The sequence below is a fragment of the Mastomys coucha genome, chromosome X (genome assembly GCF_008632895.1).
Source record: "Mastomys coucha isolate ucsf_1 chromosome X, UCSF_Mcou_1, whole genome shotgun sequence".
Classification (NCBI taxonomy): domain Eukaryota; kingdom Metazoa; phylum Chordata; class Mammalia; order Rodentia; family Muridae; genus Mastomys; species Mastomys coucha.
Window position 1 is genome coordinate 63,739,095 of NC_045030.1, and position 12,008 is coordinate 63,751,102.

The following is a 12,008-nucleotide window of genomic DNA, read 5'->3' on the forward strand; positions in this document are numbered from 1 at the left end:
TAAATAAAGAAAATATCTAAAATAAATAAAAATAAATAAATAAATAAATAAATCTCTTTTAAAAACTGTATTTAAGGCCCATTCCATGAAAGGGAACTCATACTTGGTACTGCAAACTAGCCAAAAATCTATAGCTGGTGAGGTCCTAGGCCCTAGGAGGTAATCTGATGTTTGTTTTTGGTTTTTTGGTTTTTTTTTTTTTACTAAGTTGATATAGTTATCAAACTGTCTTCTAAATATTTATGTTTATACCTATAGATTAGTGATGCTCTCAACCTTTGGTTAGAGGAGACTCACTTTGCAGTAGGTGACAGTTAATGCAGTCAAAGTGATAACTGGTCAAAGTGATAAGAATAAGTGACAGTTGACAGCTCAGACTTAAATGGAAAATTTATATAATCCTTCCAAGTTTTAGAAAACATGATGAAAGAGGGGATGGAAAAGAATTTAAGGTCTGGAAGAAGTGGAGGAATGCTTTGAACTGTTAGCTTCTGGACTTGTCATAGCGACTGCACCCATGAATTCACAGCACGCGTATCTGCCTACACAAAATGGGACTCACCACTTCTATCTATCATGGGTGGAGAAGGGGCTCATAGTTACTCTTTGAGGAACTACTGGCAATTAATGGTTGCTGGGGTAGGATAGTAATTTTCTTTAGTGGCATAGCCACCACTAAATTGCCCATGCTTGGGTAAATGGCTATAATACTCATGTTCATACAAGCAACCTTAATTGAACTCAGTGGGCTGCAAGAAAAACAAAACCAAACCCAAAACAACAACAAAAAGCAAAACAAACAAAAAAGCCAAAACCATCCACAAAAAACAAACAGAAATCAGACAAGGAAACAGACAAGAAAATAGGAGGTGACCTTGTTGGGTAGAAGAGGTTCAATGGGATGAGAGAGGTTATTAGGGGATGAGGCAACTAAATTACATTGTGTGTGTGTGTGTGTGTGTGTGTAAAACTAGTAAATATTAACACAAAATAAAAACAACAAAAAATTTTAATACTTTGGTTAACTATATGTCTGTAACTTTTTGAGTAATTAAAAATTAATTTATTGTATATGTATGGGTATTTTTTCCCTGTGTGCATGAAAGTGTATTCCATGTGTATATCTCTTGCTCAAAAATGGCAGAAAAAGGAACTGGATACGTCTAGACTCAAGTTATAGATGATTGTGGATTCTATGTGGATGCTGGGAATTGATCCCAGGTTCCCTGGAAGAGCAACCAGTACACTAAACCATGAAGCTATCTCTCTAGTCCCTTCTCATAACTTACAACTCTTTAAAAAACTTGGTTTTATTTAAAAATTAAAACATTATTTTAATCAAATATCTGACCAAGTTCTATAATAATGTCTCAAAGAGCTAAGCCTATATATTTAAGTTTTTTAAATCTTATTTTAAAGTATTCAAAAATATATTCTGGCTTGTAGAAGCAGGTTAGATTAAATTCTTGAGCTGTGAATTTCCTTTCTGGTCATTTACCAAAATCTTACCCCTTATTCTAGGCACCAGTTCAAACAATGATTCTACAATCCTGTCTTATATATTGTAAGGTTGTTTCATAAAAGTTCCGTAAACATTTAGATGATTTAGTAAATATTCAAAAGACCATATTGATAATGGATTCATCTTTTCTAAGATACATGTATTTACTTTAAAACTATTTCTAGAGTTCAAAATCTGCTATATTTTTCATACTTTGTAAATTAACCAATCCTAGTTTATTCAGATGACAATACTAGAAGAGATTTCAAAATATGTAAATAAATTACTAATCCGGTGTATACCTATATGTCATTAAAATAACAAGAGTAGACCTGAAGAAACACAATACCAATAGACATGCTAATAGGAGCGGTAAAGGCTTAGGAAGAGATAAAGAACTATAGGTAACTAAGGAATGCAGCCTGAGGGAAGAGAAATAGCCTTCACTCCCAGGGAAGTGCACACCAATTACTTAGCCAATAGTAAATCAGCCCTGAAAACAAATATACAAATAACATTATAGAGATTGAGCAGGCATTTATGTATTTAGGAATACACATACACACATGTCCACTTAAAGGAAAAGGAGATCATGAATGTGAAAGAGAACAAAGTAGGGTTGGAAATGGGAGGTTTTAGAGGGAGGAAAGGGAAAAATAATACAATTACTATCTCAAAAAAATTAATAAAAATATCTAGTTACTTGTCTTCCACAGCAGTGGCTCCAATTAAATTCATGTTAGTCTCAATCTCATCAAAAACCTTTTCCAGTTTTTCTTCTCTATCTTGTAGGGCCATTTTTGCCTCTATTAGTTGTGCATTGATTCTTTCAAACTCATCTGGAGGAATTTCTTTGAAGGCTACACAAAGAGTCCGATACCCATCCTAGAAGCAAAGCAGAAGTTCTATAGTTATCTCTGTAATAGATAAAAGAATGTCATATCCCTTTAAAGATTTATTTTTAATTACGTGTTGTGTGTTTATCAGACTTTGGTGAAGTTCACATGAGTGCTGATGACTCTGGAAGGCAGAGGCATGAGATCTAGACCTAGAGTTACAGGTAGCTAGGAACTATCCAACATGGGTACTGGGAACCAAACTGGGGTCTTCTGCTTTTAACTGCTGAGCCATTTTCCTAGCCCCAGTCATATTCTTGAAAGTCATTTGCTTTACCCATCTGTATGAAAGAGAAATTCTGATGTTTAATTTTTTAAATGAACAGCATGCAACTAAAAAGCTACCATTTAAAATAACTGATCACTATCTTAAAAATACCCTTCAAACTTCTTCACCAAGTACTAGTTCTAATCACAATATTGGTATAGAATAGTAATTTATGCTAAAATAAAGAATATGGAAATATGACCAAATTTCCAAGTATAAAATAAACTATAATTAACTTCAACATCTTTTTAGAAACCACAAACATAGCTATTTCCACCATATCTCCATTTATTTATTAAGCAAGAGGTGCAGGCTCACCATTGCATTACGTTCCACATGGTCTTTGGTTAACTCAATTTGATGGTTATGTACCCTGGGAAAAATTGATGAATCTGCTCCTTTACAGAAAAGTAGTATATCTCCTAAAATAAAGAACCAAAGTAATCAACTTAGAATTTGAAGAGTAGTAATAGGATTTTAAAGAAGAGATAACTCTAAGATGGCTTTTTTCATGCAACTTCTGTATATTTCTACTGTAATGTTCAACCACATGGAATAAAATATCTAGAGCTTTAGTTTGTGAGAACAATCACCATATCTTTTGACTATTATAGACATAATATATAAGCCAAATACTACTGTAAGCACTTCTGCTATAGTTCCTTCCAGTAAATCACAGAGTACTAGGCTGTGTCAAGGAACTCCAGGTGAGTATCTTTGAAAATGTAGCCAGTCATGACCTAGAACCAAACACCAAAAACTCCCAAAGCCCAAGTTCATTCTGAATAAACTAAGAACACTTGCTTGATGAGCTATACTGGGATTTTACGTTTTTTAAAAAGGTATTTAAAATTACTTTGTAGAATGTTGATATTATAAGTGAAGTTTTGGATCATATATTGTTGAGCATTAAAAGACATTTTATCCTTATGAAGCAAATAGCTGTGCTCAACAAATTAAAAAGAATAGTTTTTGGACCAATACTTTGCATGTCATCTTTCCAGATATTTTGCCATTTGCAGAATATAGGTATAGATGATAACACATGAAAATATTTAAATGCTAAATATTTCTTTTCCAATTATACAGTGAAGACTGTTTAAAAGTAATAAATAAATTCCATGGTCGTATAGTAAAACCAGTCTCCTGAGTTTGTTGTCATCCTGGAACATGAGTAAAGTGAACCATACTTCACCATGGGTTTGTCTGCAGTTTCATATTCCTCTCACTAAACAATTTATAGCATATATAATACTAATATAAATGAAGCATATTTTGAAAATAAACCTCTTGGGAAGGGTCAAAGGAACACAGTGCACACATATACATACATCTGAGAGCTTGCAAATAGACTAGGAGTGCTCTCCCATGCGTCTTTCAGAATCTGAACAGGAGGCAAACTACCATAGTGCCTTCCAAAGACATTGAGCAACCTAGAGATGATGGTACTCATTTCTCGGAAAAGGCAAGTTTTACTCTTCCAGGGTTCTTAGCTCTGGAATGAAACAAGAATATTCTTCCCCAGAAACCTAGTTAACGATACACTTCTACTTTACTTACTTCCCAAGAGTATCAAGCAGTAGTAGAATAAGAGAGGTCAGAAAAAGATAGACAACCACCACCTTTCTGAACTCTAGGCTGCTATAACTGGTATTTCCATACCAGCAATACAGAGGCCCTGTTTCAGTACAATTTGTAAGACTACTTAATTCCATACTATATAAAATGTTTTTTTTCCTCAAAAAACTTATAAACAACCCTTACAAGTAGAAAAAGATAAATAAGCCAAATTTTAAAGATGCCTACCTTTTTGGGTCCTTACAATTACACTCATACGTCGGCGGACGGAATCAAAATTTAAGGTATGGAGAAGCTCATACCTTTAGGAAAGATGAAAAAGTGAAATAACTCAACTACACTGAAATAAGAAAAAGCACATGATTGAACCATCTCAATGAACACAAAGCTTTCCTCTTTGGATATGGACAGTTAGTTTTGTGTACAATTGGTATTTTCTACTTTTCTTTGAAATGTCTCTGTATGCTTAACATTCTGATACTAGCAGTAAAAGTTATTTTCATTTTTTCATTGTATAACTTAAAAAGAGTGACTACATACGTATCTAGAACTACAAAGAACTAGCCCACCAAGCCAGATCTGGAGGGGGGAGTCTAGTGGGATTGTAATTGAGTGCCTTTTAGGGGTCAGATACTGGGCCATGTGTTGAGGCATTGAGATGAGTCTGCTGATGACTTTTCTAAGAACATTATAAAGGAGACAAAAGGTAAAGGAAATAACTACATTCCAAGTTCATTAAATACTGCCTTCAATCAAAACACTTAAAGGTGAAACCAGAGCACAGATTTTTAAAAAGCCAACAGAAAGAATGTTTCCTGGCAAAGGGTGGATGCTGGATTCTAAAAGAGGGACATATTAAAGAGAGGGAGCTATGATAAAAGTACTTGGTTCGGGGCTGGAGAGATGGCTCAGTGGTTAAGAGCACTGACTGCTTTACTGAAGGTCCTGAGTTCAAATCCCAGCAACAACGTGGTGGCTCATAACCACCCGTAATGAGATCTGACGCCCTCTTCTGGTGCGTCTGAAGACAGCTACAGTGTACTTACATATAATAAATGAATAAATCTTTAAAAAAAAAAGTACTTGGTTCATAAAAGAGTTTAAATTTCTAAAGTTTGGGAAACTCAATGATAGGAGAATAGCAAGAGATGAAATATACAAAATAAGCAGGTGCTGAGAACTGAGAACTTTGGTGCTGTTTTAGAAATATGACATTTTATCTTAAAACAATAAGGCTATATATAGAGAAGAGGTTAAAAAGTATAATGACATTACGAGATGGCTTGGATCTGTCTATGTACATAAATCATACAGATGAGTTAAAAAAGGAAGGGATATGTGAATGAATATTTTCATCTGCATTTTACAAATAATAAGATTCATTCTGGACAACATGTAAAGCATTCTACTTCAAATTCATACTTATGACATTCTATGAAAAATAGCTTTGCCTACTCCAGCTATATTTATACAAAACTCTGGAATGGGAAAATACAGTTCAATATTAATAGGTATATAAGTTTTCTTTCTTTTCTGATTCCATTTACTGTTTACAATTGCGTTAAGAATGACAAACATCAAAACACAGTGTTACTTACTCTTCTGTTTCCTTTCTTTGGTTCTCTACTCTGATATGTCCATTCTGATTTCCCAAAAATGTGAACCCAAACCTATCAAAAACAATAAAAAAAGCCTTGTATATCTTCAAGGAACAATTTATTTTCTCTTGCCCTGACACTGTCTAGCCTTAAAACTTTTTTCTTCTTTTAGATGATTGCAATCACCAATTCTATTTCCCTTTTCAAGATGAGTTGATAACAAAGAATAATACAATGGCTACCTACTACTGTATTCATGAGGGAGTCAATTTGTAAATCTAATTTTGTAGCAAAAGCAGTGTGTGACCTTTTAGCTATTTAGTCATCTTGAATTTCATGGGTAAAGTGGATTTTGACTTACCAAACTGCATCAAAATTGCTGGCAGCACTGAGAAATAACATGAGTTGTAAAAATGATCCTGCTGTTAGATGATTTACAAAATATAATATGACAATTTGGAATAATGACTGGGATGAATTCATATGGCAAACTAAACTAATGCCTTACTATTTTCTGTTTGAACTTACAAAATAGGAAAGGCACATGACAGAGTTACTGAAGCAAATCAAAAAACAAACGCCTATCCTCTGTGATTTAACTTTCTCAGAAATTAAAAAAGTACTTACTTTTTAGCTCCTTTCACCAAAGCTATTTCATCTGGTGAGGAGGAGATATATGTGAATTCAGCTCCTTCTATAGGTCCATCAACAGCATCATTTGTTTTAATTTCTACAGTGTGACATAAGCATAGGGCACGGAGAAAGAGTGCCTCTCGGTTCTGTGGAACAGAAACATAAAAATTACTACTTTTTTTTAATTTTCATCACTAGGTATCCCAGACTGTGAACAAAGAAAAAATATTAAGGTTACAGAATGTCATAATCTCTAGGAAATTTATAAATTCCTAATACTCAAACAACTATATAGCAACTAATACAATTACTGGTTCCTGGGGGCTGGAGAGGTGGCTCAGTGGTTAAGAGCACTGACTGCCCTTCCAGTGATCCTGCGTTCAATTCCCAGCAACTACATGGTGGCTCACAACCATCTGTAATGGAATCCAATGCCCTCTTCTGGTGTGTCTGAAGACAGCTACAGTGTACTCAAATACATTAAATAAATATATCTTTAAAAATGAAAGAATTACTGCTTCCTAGGCAGTACTATGTATTAACTCATGACTTTTTTATGGCCAAGAAGTAGTTAGGTATCTAAGTCACAGTCTAGCAATTGTTCCTGTACAGGAAGCCTTTGATTCACCTAACATGTAAACACTAGGTCTTTAACGATTTGAAGAGACAACATTCTTAAAAAAGCTGACTTTTTCTTTTAAAAAAAGGGAATCCACATACTACCAAGTTAATATTTTGTTCAAATGCCAGTTCCCATAATTGTACTTTTAAGTTCTAGTTATCTACAAATGCTAAAAGTGTTAATAAAAGAAAGGTGTAGTTAAAAAAATGATTATTCAAAACTCATATCATGCACCCATTGAAAAATTTGGTATTTCTACTATATAGGGATAAAACAGGCCTACAAAGATTGATTTCTCAGGTAAAATAGTAACAGAGAAAATGTCACCTTATCTGCTTTATCAAAATAGGCTAAGGGCCCATCAGTCTGACATAATCCATCAACTTCCTGAGTTGTGCCTTTATATTTGTGCCCATCTATGCAGCATTCAATGAATTCCATGGTATTTTCAGTAAGTGTTCCAGTCTTATCTGTAAATACATAGTCCACCTAAAAACAAGGACATAAACATATATATGTTCTTTAGAATGGTTAAGCTTTACCCAGCTAGAAGAAGGCAGTCCTACCTCCACAGGCATAGAAAACACTTCTTCTAAGACTTGTCAAATGTCAGAATTAGAGATGCAGTATTATCAAATGAATGAGAAAATTGTGAGTATTTTCAAAGACACTGGAACTTACTTAAATGTAGAAAACTAATAGGGCAGAAAACCATGTATTTTGTGAAGCTTAGCAACTTTAATCATTTAATGTTTTTATAAGGTAAAGTAAAAAGTAAACTTTCCAAGGAGGACAACAATAGAGTGAGCACTGGCTGCGACTGGCAAGTTCATAAGCCAATGGGGAAAAATGCATTAAATATATAGCTGGTATAACATAAAAGAAAAACTGATGAGAATATCTTCCTCCTTGAGGAGCACAGTTAAAGTTTTATCTCATCTTATAAATGTACTGGCTGCATGTGTATCTGTGCATGCCATAATATATAGTATGCATGCCAATACACAGATAGAGGTTGGAGAACAATTTGTAGAATTGTCCATCATGTAGGATCTATCATGTAGGATCCGGAGATCCATCTTAGGTCATCAGGCTGGTTGACAAGCACCTTTACCTGGGGAATTCTCTTGTCAGGACAATTTTCAATAAAAACACTGCACTGGAATAAAAGTATTACAACTATAGAACATATAAGACAGAAGGAAGAAAGAAAAATGTTAACAGTTATCTAATTAGGAGATACAACAGGTAAAAGGTGATAAGAAATTACAAAACAAAAATTCCATGCCTCTTTCTCAGATACTCTTCTAAATTGTTTCCAAATTTTTAAAAAGGTTAAAATATAATATATAGGTATATTTAAAAAGTAATGGTAAATAAGGCAATGAAATGAACTTTCCATTGCAATAAATCACTTTGAGTACTTCCATTTTATCTTGTTTTTTATCTATTCTATTTATAACATCTGGCTTTTAGAAACCCACAATTTTATCTTCCTTTTTGCTAATTTATGCTCAAATAGTTAAAATTACAGGCTGACAGGAACAAGCCTAAGCACAAGATTCAGGATTTTATTACATAGGAAAATAAATAAACACCAGCAGTAGTAGCTTTCTGATGATTCTTCAAAGCTTTTCATGGTAGCAACAGTGATGCAAATAAAGCATTCTAGTCTTCTTTTTCCCTATTAATCTGCCAAGTTTGAATTCTCTTTTTAAATTGATCCAAGTAGCATTACTTGTGTATCATTTAGATTTTTCTAAATAAACTGAAATTTCTGGGGGCTTTGTATTCCTGATCAAAAATATTCAGTTTTATTCTTCCATGAATGGTGGGTTGATTCACATCATGGATTTCAATTAGAATTAGCCCATTCAGAAGCTTTTGTTTGTTCATATATATGTGCAGGCCAGAGGAGAACTTGGGATGTTGTTGTTTAAGAACTTTCCTTCTCTAGGGTCTCTTACTGACCTAGCACTCTCTAAAGAGTGCCTCTAGGTGAGACAGTCGCAGTTAGGGAGTCTCAGGGATCTGCCTAACTCCATGTCCCCAGTATTTGGGTTAAAGTGCATGCCATCATGCTGGGCCTTTTGTAAATAGTTCCGAATGATAGAACTTATATTCCTATGTTTTTAAGGGAAACACTTTTCTGACTGAGCTATATTTCTACCCCCCCCCATTTCAGAATCTTTTAGCATTAGTGTTAAAGGTGGTAACTTCAATATAAAATGTATAATTCTTTTGCATTTGTAGAATAGTTTTGACAGTAAAAGTAAACACTAAATCTCATAAGTATAGGGCAACAAAATATAAAATAAAACAAACATCTTTTTTAGTTCTAAATTCCTGAATGTTGATTCTGTTGGGCCTAGAATCAGAATACTTTCAGAACCATTCTCATATACCATGTATTCAGGGAAAGTGCACAGGGGGCTAGCTGTGACTTATATCAAAAAGTATTTTCATATTTAAAAAAAAACATGGACAAAAGGAGAGATTGTTCTTTGGCTCTGCCTAACAAACAGATTCTTCTATAATGATAGTTTTGAGCTGGATGAAAAAGCTTCTGTATATCAGCAAATACAAGTTCATCACTTAATGGATGGAAAGCCTATATTAGTTGTTTATGAGAGAATATACATTTGATCTGCTTCTGTTTTCTGATAGCTTCTGACACACCAATATTGAGATGAGAAATGGCTGAGTGTGTTGCTTATAATCAAAATGGTGTGACAGAATGAGTGTCCCCACTAGATATTCCTTTTTTTTTCTGGTAGATGATGATAGAGGACTATGTAATATCTGTTAACACAATGTTTCTATACCCCCTTTTCATTTCCCAGACCACCTCAACTTTTTTGTTTCTTTTTTAATCTGATACAATGGCTATAGAATCAGAGTGAAACCACTGAGTGATAGGCCTGGTAGTACAGGCCTATGACAGCTACCAAGGAGGCTAAGGTTAGGATATTACTAAGGTCTGTCTAAGCTACAGAGTGAGTTCAAATGAGATCCTATCTCAAAAAAGGAAAATGCTACAGATATAGCTTAGTAGTAAGAGGCTAGTTTAGCATGTATGAAATCCTTGGTTCAATTTCTGGTACTTTCTGAAAACCAACCATATGCAAAATCATACACACACAAAACAACAACAACAACAAGCCAAACAAACCCTATAAATGCTGGGTATACAGAAAATTCCTAAGCAAGAAATTTGAGTTTTTTCATTTCTTTCTGTAGAGAATAGGGCTCAAGGTTCCATAAATGCTAAGAAAATACTACATACTGAAGTACACCCTTACATCCTATGTTTTAAAAACCTTTAAAACTTCAAAGGAGCTTATGATGTAAAAGGGTTGTACCTTTTACACGCTTGGAACTAACTGTATACATAGCTGCTCACATCTCCACACAATTTTAGCCTATCTGAACGAGTAATGAGGGAAGGATTCCTCTTTACTATTTGCCTATAGTCTAGATATGCACAACAGACAAGCCTAATCACCCTTCCCAAAGTGAGAAAGTTTGGATATCTAGCAAAGGAGGAATCAGTTTTGGTTCACAAACGAATAAATGAATTATGCAGTGAGGGCAATCTAATATTACTTAATACCTTAAAAGGGACTCAGAGAAAGAGATGACAGTCCCCTAGTTCAATCATATAGAAGCCTCTTACTCCTAATTTTAGAATTCTACAAGTTTTAGATAAAGCCTATATTTCTCAGTATTCTCAAGACTTCTTTGCATTTATATTCTGGTACTTTCTACACATACAAGCTAATAATGATTCCAAGTAGTTTAGGTATGGTATTAAAGTAGTAATCTGCCATTAACTTTGTGATTTGAAGAAATGATAACCATAGAGAAATGCATTTTGGCTGGGAAATTGAAACAAATGTGGTAGTTTCTTTCCACTGATCAAATTTACCAGATCATTACCCAATACTCTACTTTATTTGCCTATACTCTTAATAATACAATCTAGAAGATAAGACCCAGTTTGACAGTACCCGACTAATACAGAAGTAGAGGCTCAAAGCCATCCCAATGAAGGCGCTAGAGAAAGGACCCAAGGAGATGAAGGGTTTGCAGCCCCTTAGGACGAACAACAATATGAACTAACTAGTACCCCCAGAACTCCCACAGACTAAACCACCAACCAAAGAGTACACATGGTGGGACCCATGGCTCCAGCAGCATATGTGTAGCAGAGGATGGCCAAGTTGCTCATCAATGGGAGGAGAGGCCCTTGTCCCTGTGAAGGTTCTGTGCCCCAGTGTAGGGGAATGCCAGGGACAGTAAGCAGGAGAGAGTGGGGTGGTGAGCAGGAGGAGTGGGGAAGGAACAGGGTTTTGTATTTGTTTTTATTTTATTTTATTTTTTCAGAGGGGAACCTGGGAAAGGAGATATTGTATGACAGGCAAATAAAGAAAATATCTAATAAAAAAAAGATAAGAGCCAGAGTATTCACATAGGTAATACATATATTTGTGAAGAGGAAATGTGAAAGAATGAGGTAAGAGTCTTATCAAAAGGAATCTTCCCTAGGAATCCTGTCTGTCTCTAGAATACATGAAATTTAAACTATGGGATGATAGCTATTATATTTGCTTTGTAAGTTGAGGCTAGCCTTCACTTCTGCCTCTGGATAGGTAAATCCCCATAATCATGACACATATTTAGTTAGCGAACAATATGAGCTGGTAGCTTCTACATTTATGTTTTCTTATGCCAAAAACCTGAATGTAGACTGAAGCTTTTCATTGGGATTAAAGTAACTCTATTCAACTTTGCGCCTATGTACAAATATGAGGCTTAACAAAGCTGGCATTAGCCCGGCAGTAGTGGTGCACGCCTTTATTCCCAGCACTTGGGAGGCAGAGGCAGGCGGATTTCTGAGTTCGAGGCCAGC

General features: G+C 34.8%; 1 protein-coding gene across 10 annotated transcripts in view; it reads right to left on the minus strand.

The window, feature by feature from the left end:
• Atp11c (ATPase phospholipid transporting 11C) overlaps nucleotides 1-12,008 on the minus strand; it is a 119,631-nt gene that overhangs the window by 51,250 nt on the left and 56,373 nt on the right. For all 10 annotated transcript variants that reach the window (XM_031363124.1, XM_031363153.1, XM_031363184.1 and 7 more), the window contains 6 exons: nucleotides 7,424-7,585; nucleotides 6,469-6,620; nucleotides 5,842-5,913; nucleotides 4,472-4,545; nucleotides 2,984-3,087; nucleotides 2,205-2,386 (listed from right to left, as the gene is read on the minus strand). In XM_031363124.1, coding sequence (XP_031218984.1) covers nucleotides 2,205-2,386; nucleotides 2,984-3,087; nucleotides 4,472-4,545; nucleotides 5,842-5,913; nucleotides 6,469-6,620; nucleotides 7,424-7,585 — 746 coding nt within the window. The remainder of the gene's footprint in view (nucleotides 1-2,204; nucleotides 2,387-2,983; nucleotides 3,088-4,471; nucleotides 4,546-5,841; nucleotides 5,914-6,468; nucleotides 6,621-7,423; nucleotides 7,586-12,008) is intronic.